The sequence below is a fragment of the Cupressus sempervirens genome, chromosome 3 (assembly GCF_028749045.1).
Source record: "Cupressus sempervirens isolate cs-2001-9-10 chromosome 3, ASM2874904v1, whole genome shotgun sequence".
Taxonomy (NCBI): Eukaryota; Viridiplantae; Streptophyta; class Pinopsida; order Cupressales; family Cupressaceae; genus Cupressus; species Cupressus sempervirens.
This window is the reverse complement of record NC_143120.1, coordinates 1,062,574,506-1,062,590,589: the sequence shown is the minus strand read 5'-3', so window position 1 is coordinate 1,062,590,589 and position 16,084 is coordinate 1,062,574,506. Positions and strand designations below refer to the sequence as shown.

General features: G+C 38.3%; 1 protein-coding gene across 2 annotated transcripts in view; it reads right to left on the bottom strand.

Moving 5' to 3' along the window:
- Positions 1-15,505, bottom strand: part of PIE1 (SNF2 domain-containing protein / helicase domain-containing protein) — a 58,926-nt gene extending 43,421 nt beyond the window's left edge. The window contains exons 1-3 of one of the 2 annotated variants that reach the window (XM_089823046.1): positions 15,307-15,505; positions 14,872-15,077; positions 14,649-14,725 (exon numbers count right to left, since the gene is read on the bottom strand). In XM_089823046.1, the coding sequence (XP_089679172.1) occupies positions 14,649-14,687 (39 nt within the window). In that variant the 5' untranslated portion in view covers positions 14,688-14,725; positions 14,872-15,077; positions 15,307-15,505. The other variant, XM_089823047.1, reaches the window with a different exon arrangement.
- Positions 15,506-16,084: the final 579 nt, after the last annotated feature.

Genomic DNA, 16,084 nt, shown 5'->3' with positions numbered 1-16,084 from the left:
ATGGTAGTAATATGCTTAACAATGTCATTCAAAATGCATTTATAAGGTAAGAATTTTACTTGGTAAAATAGGATATGGAGTAATTCTATAACATAACTGTGAAGAAGAGAATAACATCAAAAGCACTAGCAAATGGTAATGGGAAAAGATGAAAAATTATAAAATAGCTCTAGATTTTAATGTCTGCGAATTTATCATATCCTATCAACTAAAAAATACACCTAATTCTCTAGACACCCTGATACATATACTGAAAGGCATAGAACGTGTGTATGTGTATCTGTCCAAGTGCTCATGCATGTGTGTACCTATGAAATGCACTAAATCACAAGATTCATGTCCCTGTTTAAGTTTGCCAAGGGAAAATTAATAATATGTTTTTTGGAAGAAAAAGATTCAAGATAGAATTCACTGATTGCAGAACTTAAAAAAGCAATTTATCAAAAAAATATAACATAAGATGTAACAAAATTAAAAGATTGGATATTTTAGAAAATTTATCATTGTCACGTCCCCACTTCAGCCGCTTCAGTGATATATGAATGTGAAAAAAATAAACAAAATAAATGCAAATTAAATATCAAACAAGGAGAAAAGTTTAAGAGCACGAAAAAAAGAAGGATTTTGCCATTAAATTAGTATGGCCTCCCTGTCCTTGGACAACCCTGTTCTACAGGTTGTGGAGAAAATGAGCACTGAAGGTTTATTTTTAGAATCCTCATGAACACTTTCTTTTATCAGGCAAGTCTAATTGAAAACAGAGGAATGCAGAAAATGATATGTCAAAGACTCAAAGAAAAGGAGCGAAAGATGTGTGGGAGGGAGAATGAGTGAGTGGAAAATGAACAATAGAGGCCAATGGTAGAAGAAGAATGCAGGAGACAGGGTGGCATTGTTTGCAGGCACAAATAAGAGATCTGTGTAACAGTTAGACAGAGTCTTATAGGCGTAACTATAGAATCCACAACCTATACTTATGCCATTTCAAGCAGACAAGCAATGTGTGTCAATCAAAGCATAAAGAAGAGAGGGATTTTGCCAAATGTTGTAGTTACAACTGTTCTGGTAAACATGTATGCAAAAAGTGCAAGCATAGACAATACACATGACCTGTTTTACAGAATGCCTGAAGGAAATGTGGTCTTATGGAATGCAATGATCCTGGGACGTGCAAGTGGATTTGTTGAAAGGACACATTTGATTGGCAAATATAACGAGAATCAAAATGCAAGGAAGAGAGAACAATGAATAAATTTGGGAGGACAAAACCAGGAGATTGGGCAAGATATGGAAATAAAACAGATTGGGAAAGAGAGATTGATACGAGAGATGCTTGGGCTGGACACACTGAGTTTCATGGCAATGTCTGTGCTGGTGGCAGAGGCAATGTGAGACAAAGTTGACGAAGCAGCATTGTCATACCTAGTGGAAGATTTCTACTCTTCCTTCCAAATAACTTCCACATCATTCCTAGAGGTGAGTACACTTCTTGCCTATTACATCCTTGAAATGACATTTAATTCTGTGGTATAGAGTCCAATATTGAAATAAATTTGATATAGTTTCTGTGAAATGCAAAGTTTAAAAGAATAATTTCAACTTCGAGATCTACTGTACATCCAATTTCAACACTAATTACGGACTTACAAGGAGGTATGGGATTTAGATGTTTGTGTTTTTTTTAATAAGGGGCTAGACACTTTAACCCGGAGCTATGAACCAGTGAGGCCACAAATGGAGGAACTCGTCCCCAATGGGATTTGAACCTTGATGGCAAGAAGAACAACAGAACCATTAGAACATGCCACTATCGGCAATATGGGATTCAAATGTTGATTACAAATGAGTGGAAATTTAAATATTCTTGCTAGATGGTGTTAAGATAAGATATGATAAATTTATTAATGTCCAACTAGAGACAAATGAGGGTCTAAGGGGTTGGGAACAATACAAAAGGGCAAAACGCTAGTAAACGGAGCACCAAACGGTGTCCGCAAAAAGAGCAAGAAAGCAAAAGAACGGAAAAAGGAAAGAACTAGATACTCCTCATAGACGAGAAGTAGTCCAGAACAGAAGGGTACGATCTAGCACGAGAAGGTGCCTTGGACCGCCACCTGTGGAACCTACTAGAAGAAGGGTGTCGCTATTGAATGTGTCCTCTACAAGGACTCACAGATCTAGCGTGAGTCAAAATAGGGTAGAGAGGCCACTTCATCTCCTAAGCAAGAGCCACGGGTGTGAAGGAGGTGATAAGCTACTCAAGAGTGTCTGTCTTGATGGAAACTGAAGCTAAAGATTATGATTAGGAAGCCGCAAGGTCTCTTGGAGATAAAGTGCAAGACACCATTGGTCAATGTACCTAAAGAATGAAGAAAGGGACATGTACCCCCTAAACAAGCAATAGAACCTCCCCCTGACCTCATAGTAGATAGGGCAACGAAAAACAAAATGAGTCTTGGTCTCCACCTCTCCAAGGGCGCAAAGGCATCAGATCATGTCCTCTTTATCGATCTAGTGGTTAGTTTCTATACGTAGCCGGTGAGGACCCACTCTAAAAGATCCCAAGGCAATGCGAAGGGCATGAGTCTAGCGACAAGTGAGGTACCAAGGGCACATATTAACCTTGTCCTGGATATCAAGGAAGTGCTCAGCATAGAAGGCCATCCTCGAACAACGCCCCCCCCCCAAAGGGTTACTCCAAGTCATGAGAATATACTATCTATAGTGTCAAGTCTAACATGCTCATTCAACTCCTGCTGAGACAGAAGTAGGTGAGTGGGGGCATCCAAAGAGAACTGAAAGGAGGGGAAGGCGATCCATCACAATACCAATTGAACCAAGAAGGGCAGGGACCTGAGCAAACCAACAGCGAAACCTACCATCAGGATCAGATCCAAGGATCCCTTCGAAAGAACAGCCAAGTAGGAATATCTACGGCAACCCTCAACTGAGTCAGTGAAGCTTCGAAGTCAAGGAAGAAACCAAAACAAATCATAAAAATTCCCCGATCTAAAACGATGAGCCCCACACTCCGCCAAAACAATTTTGTGGGGTTTGGACCGATGACATTTGATAATGCACCGAAGAAAAAGGGTTTGCACTCTCTCAACTAAAGCCCAGTCAAACTCCAAGAGAGAGGGAACCCACACAATAGAGCCATAGAGGATCATCAGCCTGACCAAAGTGTCCAAAAGTGGCATCTTGTTCGTGGTATCTTGGAAGTGCTCACTGAAACACCGCCTCTCGAGCATAGCATGGGAGTTGAGCCCCTTACTAACATGGGGCTGCATATCCGGTCTCAAGCTAAAACGAGGTCCAGAGAACTTGACCCCTAGGTAAGTGTATGAAGATGTGATCTCGATCTCAACGCCCTAGAAGTGAAAATGGAGATGTGAGGTCTTCAAAAAATTGAAGACCATAACACGGGTCTTGCCTAGGTTTACAAATAACTGTCATGAGTCACAAAAGGAAGCTAACCTATCCAAAAGCTATTGTAGTCAAGGGAAGAAGCTAGGAGAAACACATCGCCAATAGATAAAAGAATGGAGATGAAAACTTGGTGTAAATAGCAGCCATCGCCAAGGAGCAAGAAATCCCAAAGGAAGGACTCAAGCTCGTCAATATAGATACCAAAAACAATAGCAAAGAGAGGGCAACCTTGCTTCACATTGATAGTGCTCTAAATAAGATCCGAAAATCCCCAAGGAGTACTAAATCTGCCCACAACACTCATATCATCTCATAATGGTCGTCAAGAGAACGTAAAAAATCACAACGGTCCTATGTCTCTAGGGCCAAGGAACAAAATCAAAGGCTTTGTGAAAGTCTACAAAGCAATAGTAAACTTTCACAGAGTGGTATTGAGCCTCCTCGGTGATTGTTCGTAGAGTCAAAATATGGTCCATGATCTGAAAATCTGTACAAAAGTTGATCTGACCCTTAGCCCAACAGTGTCGTAGATCAAGTTGCTTGCATAAGATAGTGTTCAGCACAATGGCATAGAGTTTGACAAAAGTGTGCCCAACCATGATGGTTTTGTAATTGTCGAGGTTTGAGACAAGCCTGGACTTTTGAATCGAACAAATAATAAGTTGTGACCATGAGTCCAAGAAGCTAGTACAAAGCACCCTATTGAAGAGCACTGTGAGGAAGGAGCCCAAGACTGAAATACCAAGCTTGAAAAGCTCCACTTAGAACCCTTTTTCATCGGGTGTACTTCTTCTGTTCACAATTCTAACTGCCTCACTGATGTTGGAGTAAGAGAAGGGGTGAGAACGGAGAGGGTGAGTAAGATGAAGAGGGGGTTGGTCAAGAATATCATAGAGAGTAGAGGTGTGAAAAGCAAGGCAGTTGTGATCTAGAGTCGAGGGTGGAGGGGGGTGGTGAGGGAACATGGAGCGCCAAAAGAGTTTCGAAGAATGAAGGAGAGAGGCTCAAATGGATCTACACTATAAAAAACCTTTGCTTCTTGTGACAAAGAAAGCGGCAGTAGGTGAATCTCAGTTGGGTGGAAGAGAGAGGAATGGAGAGAACCGAGTGAAACAAGCGGTGAAGGACTTGCAGTCCTAATCAAACCATGAGTTTATTGGGCAAGATCTCTTTCGCTTGGGGCAACGAGAAAGGGAGGAGGTGCAATGGGGAATAGAGAGAAAGGCGGAATAAATATAAGAACTTCAGTCATGTCCCCACCTCAGAAGTAATAAAGGTTACTTTCAACCCTTATAACCTCTTAACCGAACATTTGTTGCAGTAATAATGTTTTTAGGATGTTAAACTCCACATGTACTCAGCATTTTGATTGCTAAAATAAGAATGACTCTTGTGAGTCTTTACTTGGAGTTTAAATAACAATTTCAGAAACTTAGATTGGAAAATAAAAGAAATGAAAGAAAGATATTCGATATGAAGATATATTGTGTGCTAGGGAAAGAAGTTGATATTATAAAGGATTTTATAGACTAAAAAATTTACCATAATCAAGATTCAATTACTTTTAAAACTTTATGTTTGAACATTATCAAAAATAAGATCCATGGATGAGTTTTAAGCATGAGTTTCCACATGTCGTGTAATTATACTAAACAACACATGATGACATGATGTATGTATGTAATTACAATAAACATTTCATTATTATGTGTCAAGAGTATAAAATATCTATTTTGAGACAAAGCAAGAATAAGAATAATGGGTTACTCTTGTGAGGTTTTCACACCATTGCCACATTGAAAATAGGGACCCCTCTTTTGCATTAGTTGTAGAAGCTAGTGGTATTAGCGGTCTTAGCTAGTAACAATTTCCATGTCTTTGGAGCTTAGCAAACATTCCATGAAGTCAAGGAAAAAGATGAGCAATCAAAATTAGTCAAATCCCTAAGTTTGAGCTTCAAAAAATGCATAATGAGGATAACTAGTTGAAGATGTTAAAACACCAATTCAACCAAGTACAACCAATTGATAAGCATCGCTTGCATGATTAAATTCAAGGTTTGGGGGAAAGTGCAAAATCTACTAAGGCAACAAGTTGCATGAGGATGATCCGCTTGCCCTTGAGGATTCAAACCCTCGCCTACCTCATATTTCGGCCCTCTTTGAATGACATCAAAATCCTGCCTTTGCAGGTTCCTCAAGCTTATTAGATGGATCTGTGATACACATCCATATTGAAATTTGAAAATCAGATTGAAAAAATGCAAGCAAAACATAAGATTAGACTTCAAGAGTTTAGCAAGTTAGATTGAAACATACATCAAACCGCACCTCCATAGTAAAATGAATAAGTGGTTACATTTGATGCAAGTTGAACAGTGGGAGGACAAAATTTAAAGGAAAGCAAATCATCTTTCTAACCTCCAAATCATCGATTGCATCTGCCCAATGATCTTCAAAATGTGGGTACATGTTTCCATATACCCTCTTGATTTTTCCTTTCTAGATCAAAATTTGCCTTGCTTTATAATATCCTAAGGCATAAAAATCAAACTCCCTATTTGTTGTCTTTGTATTGAATGGAAACCTATTCCCTAGCTTTTGTTTATGCTTTGAATCTTGTCATAGGTAACAAGTTGCCTTGCAACTTCCATAATCACCATCTTGTTGGTAGGATACCTTGAGAGCTTCCTAGGGCAACAAGTACTCCTAATACTCAAATATATGTGAATTGGGGATAGTGGATGTACCATGACCCATGCTTCTTGATTAACTTCTTAGCCTCCTCAAATAATCTTATATGTGGAGCCTCTTGTACTGCTCTTACAACTCTCATAGCAAATGCATTGTTGAATATCTTGAAGTGCTTGTTGTTATGAAGGAGCAATTATGAATAGCATTCATGTACAAGGAATTCTCTTGCTATAATTCCACATCACACCTTACTAGTCAATCCTAGAAAATTGACTACCATGGCCAACATGTAGACCACATAGGAAGTCATATGAAGCATCTTCGTGTTCTTTATCATTCTCAATTGGAGAGCAAGGTTGTCACTAGTTATCTTGGCATATTAGAACATTCCCTCCCCTGTAGATATCTTGTCCATGAAACAAAACATCTAATGTTCAAAAGTGGCTCCTTGTGGCTCTCCCATGACCTTACTTAGCAAGATGATGAGGTCACTATAATCATCCTTAAGATATGATTTGGTTAACATGGACAATTTCAATATCTTGGAATGATGTCTCTGTGGTTCAACTAGCCACTCTTCATTCATCTTCATGGCACAAGCATCCACTTGTGCATTATAGTTCTTTAAGGTTTGTTCCTTTGTTATGTAGACTCCCAACTTCTATTGTGTGTAAAGTTTCTCTAATTGTTCTTTCAATTAGGAGAGTCAACACATTTTTTCCTTTCCAGAGTGGATTGTTTCATTTGTGGGGTGTACATGGCACATCAAGTACTAGTTCACAACATTATATTGAAGCAGGAAAGGTCAACACTTGAACAATCTCATTGATGACCATTCTCTTTGTCATCCTTGAAGGATCTCCACCAATCATCATATCTCTCACTTGACAAGTCCTAGATTAGTGTTCCCAATCTTAGTGTTCTTCAATGTTGTTGGTGTAAATAAGTATTTACTTATTACACTTAAGTTTACTTAATGCATTATTTTATTATTTATTTAGGTGAGACACTTAGGAGTTTGTGTACTCTCATGAGTTACGAAACTCTAATTATGCACATGGTGTCTACAACACAGGAGTTTGCATCATTCACTTTGTTGTCATGTTGACAACACAATTATTCGCACTCCTCATTTAGCACATGTTCTCTACACCATTGATTTGCGTGTTACACCATTGTGGGCTTATCCTCACATCATCGCACTTAATTTCGTGCTTAATGGAGGATAACCAATAGCTAGTGGACATGTGCCTGGTTGTATGAGTTATCATGTTGCTGACTTCTATGCATTCTAGAAGCTCTCCTGAGGCCTTTATATACAAGCACTCCTAGTGTACTTGCATATGGCTAAGTTGGCATATTGAATGAATATCGTCATTCTGATCATACTCTCTATCCTTGGTCTACTATTGTGGCTAAGTTGGCATATTGAATGAATATCGTCATTCTGATCATACTCTCTATCCTTGGTCTACTATTGTGGCTAAGTTGGCATATTGAATGAATATCGTCATTCTGATCATACTCTCTATCCTTGGTCTACTATTGTGACTAAGTTGGCATATTGAATGAATATCGTCATTCTGATCATACTCTCTATCCTTGGTCTATTGTTGTGCTTGTGTTTGAGTTCCTTAGTCTTGGGTGAATTCTGGCCTAAGTCAAATTCTTACATGGTATCAGAGCTCGAGGAGATTCTCTACACATAGTCGTTCGAGACAGTTCATGCTTCAGCACCTCGACCCGAATTCGAAGGATCCGCAGAAATTGGAAGTGTCTAGAGCCAGATCTGACCTCGCCATTGCGTCCGGAGTGTCAATTCGGTGAAGATCGACTATAAATTTGCCTATGTTGGGTGAAAGTTGATCATGAGGCAAAAAAAATTTGCAAATCGAAACCCGAAGGCCCCAATTTGCAATTCGGGCTTATTATTTATCAGCGGGCTCATTATATTACTCTGCATTTAAATCGAGCATTTTACTCGACAGGTCATACAATTCATATTTTTGGCCTCATAATCCGGCCGCACATAACCATCAGTGGCTTCATTATAATTTTCCGATGGCCGAGTCCCTTAACCGGCAGCCTCTTTTATTACAACGACAGGAGGCCTTTTGTGTTTAATCCCACGAGAGTTATTTTTGAATTGCGCAGAGAGAGCTTCTCCCACCAATGTGGGATAAATACCCCAAAATCCGGCGACGGTAAGACAAAAATCAGCCCTGCATATTGATCTCTCACTGTATTAAACCATTTTCCAGCAAGGCAAACCACACTCCGACGATTAGTAGATTGTAGCACCGCGGCAAAGAAAAACCGGCAAACAACAGTTTGATTCCAGCGAACAATGTAATTGACTCCAGCAGCCATTAAAATTTCGACATCAACCTGCACATGTACCCAACCCGCCACGCAACAATGCATCATTGGGCCACGCGGCAAATACTCAGGCCCACTCCGATCTTGACACGTGGGGAACAACTGCCACATCGGACACACAGTCGTCAGTCCCTGTCAACCCCACGTCAGCAAATTCGTATGCTAACTACGCAGCCCAATCATCACCTAGTCAGCAAGTCTGTACAGTTGTCGTACTAGACCGTACAATGCTGACATCATCACAAGGTGGAAGGTCGCTAACATCATCTTTTCACTAGCCTAAATTTGATGGTCGTCTGATTGTCATTCCAAGGCAAACTAGAACTGTTGCAATGGTCATATGACCGTCAAATTTAACCCTATCTTTTGCTGATGCAACCACTCTCCAGATTGATTTTTGATTTTGCAATCCGACTTTGGAGGCCATAACTCGAACATCTGGACTCCAAATCAGGTGCAATTTTTTTTGAAATTGGCTAGAATTTCCTAAACTTTTTAATGGTGTAGCTTTTTTCTGGTTTTGGTGCATGGATTTGTCAAAATTGCGTTTTTTGGCGACTATACCTGCATAATCTTTGCATTTTGCAACTTCAAATGCTCCATCCGGGCACATTTGGAGTCGAAAACAGGTTCCTTTTTTTTAAAGTGCGTTATTTTTCGTCTACTTTTCAGATCCACACTCAGATTGTGAGGTTGTGTGGACAAAAGTGTCACTTTCAGCAATAGGGCCTTTCTTTGCTTTGTAACGCTTCAAAATTGTAGCACATTGTAAAGTTCCGAATTTGTAATCTATATATAAGTTGTAACAAGCAAAATCAGAAGTCCACGAAAGCCAAAATTGGCAAGTGGCCCATTGTACTCACACTACTAATAAAGTGCCCAAAGCATCTATTTTGGGGGGGTTTCTTGATTTAGTGAAAAGAGGGGGTGTTCTTGGTTTGTGTTCTTTCTTTTCTGCGCATTTCTTTCATTTTCTACGTTATGGGCAACTTTAAGTTTCCTAAATTAACTCCTCATAACTATGCTACATGGTCCATAAAAATGTGGTATCACTTAATGCATAATGGAGTTTCACAATATGTAGATGGTACTCTTCCTAAACCAGCAGGTCATAAAGTATCAGAAAGTGATATTTCCAGCTTGGGTAGCAATGGATAGGAAAGCCCTAGGTGATATATGTTTGGGAGTTGATGATAAGATCATGTATCAAATCAAGAAGTGTTCTACATCCAAGGAAGCTTGGGATTCCCTCGAAAACCTTTATGGTAAAGTGTTTGAAAAGGATGTTTTCAAAATCAAAGATGAGTTTGTCTCCTTAGATCCTAAGTCATATGATTCAATACAGGATTTCATCATCAAGGTGAATGAACTAAGGACAAAGCTTACTGATTGTGGAAGTTCTATCAAAGATGATAGACTGATCTATCCCATACATAACAAGCTACCATCGGAGTATTCCACACTTGTATCTTCTTTTAACACCTCAAAGACTACCTTAGGGTCTGCCTACAAGAAAGTCACTTTTGATGAATATGCTATATTGTTGGATGATGAAGAAAAGAAGTTGAAATCAATGGGGATTCTGAAATCAACTCAGTCTAAAGCATTGGTGGCCAACAATGAGGGTTCTCAACATTCAGCTGGACGGTCTTCAAATAAAGGAAAGGGTAAGAACAAATGGAAGAACAAATCAGAGGATGCCGAAAAGACAACACCACAATCCAATCAACAAGGCAAGTCCTCAAATTCCAACAAGAAGGGGGACAACAATAAGGAGAAGAAAAAGTGTCTTTATTGCAAGAAATCGGGTCATGAAGAGCATGGGTGTTATCTCAAAAAGATTGATGAGTTGACCAACATCATGAAAAAACATAATGTTCCATTGCCTAATGCTTACAAGGAGAAAGGCTCTTCTTCAAATTCAAAGGGCAAAGGGCAAGCATTCATGGCAAATTCAAACTCTTCAAAGGAATGGATATTTGACTCAGGTGCCTCTTATCACATGGGTTCTTCAAAGGAGGATTTTTCTTCAATGAAGCAATCAAAGGTACCGCACATCTTCATGGGAGACGATAGAAATATGGAAGTTGAAGGAAAAGGAAACGTGGAAATGGAAAATGAAGAGTTTCAGAATGTTCTCTATGTTCCAAACCTAAGTTCAAATCTCTTATCAATCTACCAAATCACTCATCTTGGAGATGTACATAGAGTTGAGTTCCTTCCAGACTCGGTAAAAGTGCACAGTCTTAAGATGACTCCTTGGTTGTAGTGGGAAAAGTGAGAAGCTAGTGAAAGAGTGGTTGCTTAAAGGGTTGCCAACCAGATCAGAGATGAAGAATGTAATGAAGACCAGTCAATGAACCAGGAATGAGTTGAATGGAGATCTGAACTTGCAAAGTGAGTTATATTTTATCAGATCAAACCTAGTTTTTACTTTCTAACCATTGTGACGGTAAAATCCTTTAATAAGGTTGACCTAACAGTCATATTGCAAATCCTTTATTCAAGGTGACATTCTAATGGAATGATCTAAATTCCTCTACCAAAGCCACTCCTAACAAGGTGATTAAAATCCTTTAACAGGGTCACACCTAACAGTGTGTGTTTTGTAACCTTTAACAGTTGGCCATTAACCGAGCTCATTTCACAAGAGTGAAAAGTGGTTTTTCCCAAATTGGGTTTCCACATTAAATCCTGGTGTCATAAATGTCTAAATGTTGATTTCATGTTACATGTTATTTACTTTGTGATATTGCTATCAGGATTTAACTGTGTGATTTTGAGTCAAACTCATTGACCCATGTTTCATGAGTAGTGATTCAACATGAATCCATCTCTCAAGAGAATAAATGGAACACCTAGCACTCATTGGATCTAGGTGATGCTCACAAGGGTGAAGCACCAGGACTTCTCGGGAGGTCACCCATCCCAGTACTACTTGCTGTGGAAATTATCTCCTACTTATGTTATTTACTGTTATTTTTTCCTATTATTCAGCATATGTTAAGAAGAGAGCTAGTGATGAGATGAATAAGCTAAGTTGATGATGAATTGCTACATTGGCCGAGAAGATTTATGAGTTTGAATAAGTTATTTGAAGTTGTTAAAAGTTAAATTGGTACATCTGGACCTAAGGATAACTGATTCACCCACCCTCTCAGTTATTCTAATCATTCTAACAAGCGATTCAAAAGGGTATAAGACATGACCCTAGTTTGGGCCAACATGCCTCTAATTAGACCAGTAAAAACATTTTAAGTTTTGATCTTTTATCACTTCAAACTGGCCAACTTGTTTATGGATGAAATTTGATTTACTTTTGTTCTTTTTCAAACACATAGATCATCCATATTGCTTCAGCCATTTTGTCAAAATACAAGGGAAGGCACAAAGGCAGGTTTTGTGTTTATCCTCAATAATATTCAATCAATGGTGTAGTAGACAGGGATGTGATGATAGGGTCCTCCCTCAATTCCTTGATTTCAATGGAATGTAGAGATTGTTGATATGTCAATCAATTGTTGTGTTATACCAGGCCTTCAGCTGATAAGGCAGCGAAAGAGTTTGGAGCAAAGGGTGTGTTGGAATTGTGCTTCAGTTGACAAGATAGGGTAAAAATTAGAGCAGGCATCCTCAAGAATACAGGATCCATCATCTGCAGATTTTGATAGCAAATCCACCACCTTACCACCTTTAAGAGGTCCAGTTTTATTATCTATGTAAGTGACACCATAATCTGCTATCTCGAGAAATGGAATCAAGAAATCTAGCATAGCTCCTGGATATCAATAACTTAGAAAAAGAAAGTCCTTCTTTACTCTGCACATCACTGCAAGAAATGAACATAATATTTTCCATGTTGATATTTCCTAAGACAATCAAGGGACGAGAGGACATAAAGATGCTTTAACAATTTGCAAAAGCAAATGCTGAATAGAAGCATTTGGGACTCCTATATGTATAGAAAATGTGGATATAGCATGGGTCATCAAAAGAGTCGGAAGTACATCACTCTTAGTTTGACCTGGTTAGCCTATTACACTGTTACCTGCTGGGAAATATATTAAAACCAGTAAAAACAGAGATTTTAATACTCTCCCTTGCCATAGATGCAACGGGGCAAAATATCAGGCTGCATCAGCCTATATGGATACAAGCTTGGAGCTGCTCATCATACCAGGTAAGCAGCATATTTCTTCTTTAATTCTACATTGAGCTTGTTCCTAAGTCACGGTCATAAGCACATTCACATACATTGGTGATATGCGCATTCATGTTTAAACTAATGATAGCTAACTCGTACAAAGCTTTAGGTTATTTCGGATTGGATTTTATATGGGAATAAAGTGAATGCAAAGTTCCAAATACAAATCAATCACGCTCTGTCATGCAACAGTAATTTCTTTCTGCTGAATGTGAATGTCTTGCAGATAACAAGATTTTAAGCAGCATGGTTGTTTCAAAAAGAATTCAAGTTTGGAATAGATACTCACGCAAGATTACACAATAAACTTTTTTATTTTATTGTCTCTAGCATTTAGTCTGAAAACTTCTTTGAACTATTGATAACAGACCCAGCGCATCTGGAGTTGCATAGGCACACAAGAGTTCCTGTTCAGTGTTCCAAATGCAGATCAATCATGCTCTCTTTGTGCAGCGCTGAAATCTCTCTTCTGCTCCATGATCATGTCTTAAATTATACTTTAGAAAGCATACTTTGCTTCAATAAAAAAATGCAGGTTTGAGAGAGATATGAATGGAACATTATACAACAAATTGATAATTCAATTATCAGTAGCATATGTCTGCGGAACACTTCTAACAAGTGATAATAGTCAAACATGAGGAGACCGGAATGAACACCAAAGTTGCCATGTAGCTCTGACATGTGGAACACATTGTCATTCAGCCCTGTCAATTATACTATCAAGTGATTTAACAGCAATAAGCGAAGTACTTAAAAATAAAATGCAAGCTACGAAGACAAGATGAAAAAAATCCAATTTGCAGTGGAAAACCAAAAAAACAAGTATAATGCTAAATGAATAACTCAGATAGTTTTTAACAATTATTTTTCTTTTAAAATTGATGCACAGTTCCTGATAAAACCTATGAAACTGGAAGACACTTGGGCTCCAGCCACTCTGTGTTATTATAATTTTTGCCTTTGCACAATGATTAGGCTTCTTACTACAAATATTGCTAAGCATTGGTTTCAGTTCTCATGCACAGCCTGGGTATGCAAGGTAAAAACTTATTTCTATGAATTGACCAGCCTTGCTCTCAAATATGGTGATTTTGATACTTTAACCATATAAACTGTTTTAGTATTTCATTTAGATTAGCCAATGAATCTCAGACTCAGATTTTGGGCTTTGGACTCAAGTAACTTCCCCAATATACCCAAGAAAACAAATAAAAATAAATGAGTCAAGCTGATAACTAGAGACATGTGATGTGGGGAAGAAGAACTCAAGACTCATGACTTCTTTTGAGCAGAGAGTCCCGAATAATTTTGAAAAATAACTGAAAATTTTTATGAAGTAAAATAGCCATCATAAACGTCATTTAAAATCTATCATAGGGCAAAGGACACATGAATCTGATAAACTAAGTGAGGGTAACTCTTTTGGTTCTTTCAACATGAAAGGGAAAAGATTTGATTTATGATGTTGACTTTTAGCAAGACCAAGATATGACCAACGAAGACATGCAATCTCATAGCTGATCAGTCCCTTATCCATTGGGCAAAAACTAAGTCAAAGCACACACGGATATCCAAAATATACTCATATACTCAGATATCTGATCTATCTGTCTACCTTGCAAATAGACATCAGTGTTCATAAAAATCCTCATACTCAGACCTATCCTTCTGTGAAAACTATAACCCTGTCAGATATATCATATCATATCAAACATCTCATTGCATCAGAGTGCAAAACAAATGCACTGGTCTTATCAAAAAGACAAAAGTTCCTTATGAACGAAGTACAATAAAACAGACTTGCTTTATCGTTATCATGACTGGACTTTAGTTAAGGTGCCCGTTTTTTAAAAACTCCCAACAAATCTAAATAATATTGCTACTGCAGTGCAAACGGAAATTAACAAATACGAAAATGAAGAAATATGTTTCCTACTCACCTTGGGACGCCTGCCACGAGTTTCGAACCTTGACGCCATTTTCCCAACGGCGCTCGATTCCTCAGTCCCTCTCAATTCTGTTGAACTCAACATTTAAAAATAAATAAAAATTAACTTAATTAATATAACAATACACAAAATCACTCAAAGACAATGGCACATCCGGTAATTCCTCTTTCCCGCGTAAGTACTTAAAACACATACTAAAACTTAGTGCTATTACCTTGCGATAGAGAGATAGATGGTGCTGGAAGCAAAAATACTTCTCGTGCATTCTGCCGGGAGAAATAACACCCAGAGTTTTCACAGAGCAACGGCCGTAGCCGGAATCGAACTCTTGCGCTTTATGCTGCCCCAGTGTAATTACTTGCCAGCCCAACTTACGACAGTCAACAACTCGGAGATCCGCCAAAAGGCCCGCAGCTAAAACTACAAAAGACCAAAAAAGCAGTCTAGAAAGTTAATCTGATTGACGCTGCCATTTTTAAAGCCATAAGTTAAAGGCAAGTTCCGGATTTTGATCGCGTGACATGCAGCGCGAGGGAGATCTATACACAGACGGGAGAGCGATCAAAGAAGAGGACCAAAAGAACAAAAGGAATGGTAGCCGAGAAAAACAGGAAAGGAGAAAAAAAAAATGTAGGGGTTGGAAAACCACCTGACCGCTTAAGGAATGTGCACGGAACTGCCTTGGATGCAATCGGCAACCGCCGTTGAGTGTAATCGAAAACCGCCTTACTGCCACTCGCCGGCTACCGCGTGGTCTTGCAGAAAAACTCGTGAATGAGAAAAGCCAGATCTCCAAGAATAACGAGGGTTTCGAGTTTGAAGTCACGGTGGATTATAAACAATATGTTGGGTTTTTTAAGATTATCGCTAGCTTTATATATTTGTTGTGTAAATTATAAGAAAAGAGCCTATTTATTGACTTTCCTAAGGGTCTATCGGGACCCTGCAATTGTGTTACCTAACTCGGGGAGAATGTGTGAAGGTCATGTACCTTTTTAGCTGTTTTTATGCAAACGATCAACTATAGGTAGATTTTTTTCTCTCCAAGCCATTTGATGCAAAGAAGCTTTTTACAAAATTTTTAAAAAATCCTAAAAGAGTGGTTTTGGTCTAATATGAAAGATTTTAATGATTTTTAGAGTACTTAGTAACATATTTTTCATTATAATATAATTTAAATTTATTTCTTGTTCTTTCATATATCTAATTTCAATCAATTTGAGTTATCATTAAAGTGATGTCAAAATAATAATAAAATAATATAATTTAAATTTATTTCTTGTTCTTTCATATATCTAATTTCAATCAATTTGAGTTATCATTAAAATGATGTCAAAATAATAAGAAACTCTTTATTGACCATTATAATCAAGTTAACATTAATTTTTTCACATTTTATATTTGGTTGTTGTGCAATTCCATCTTTA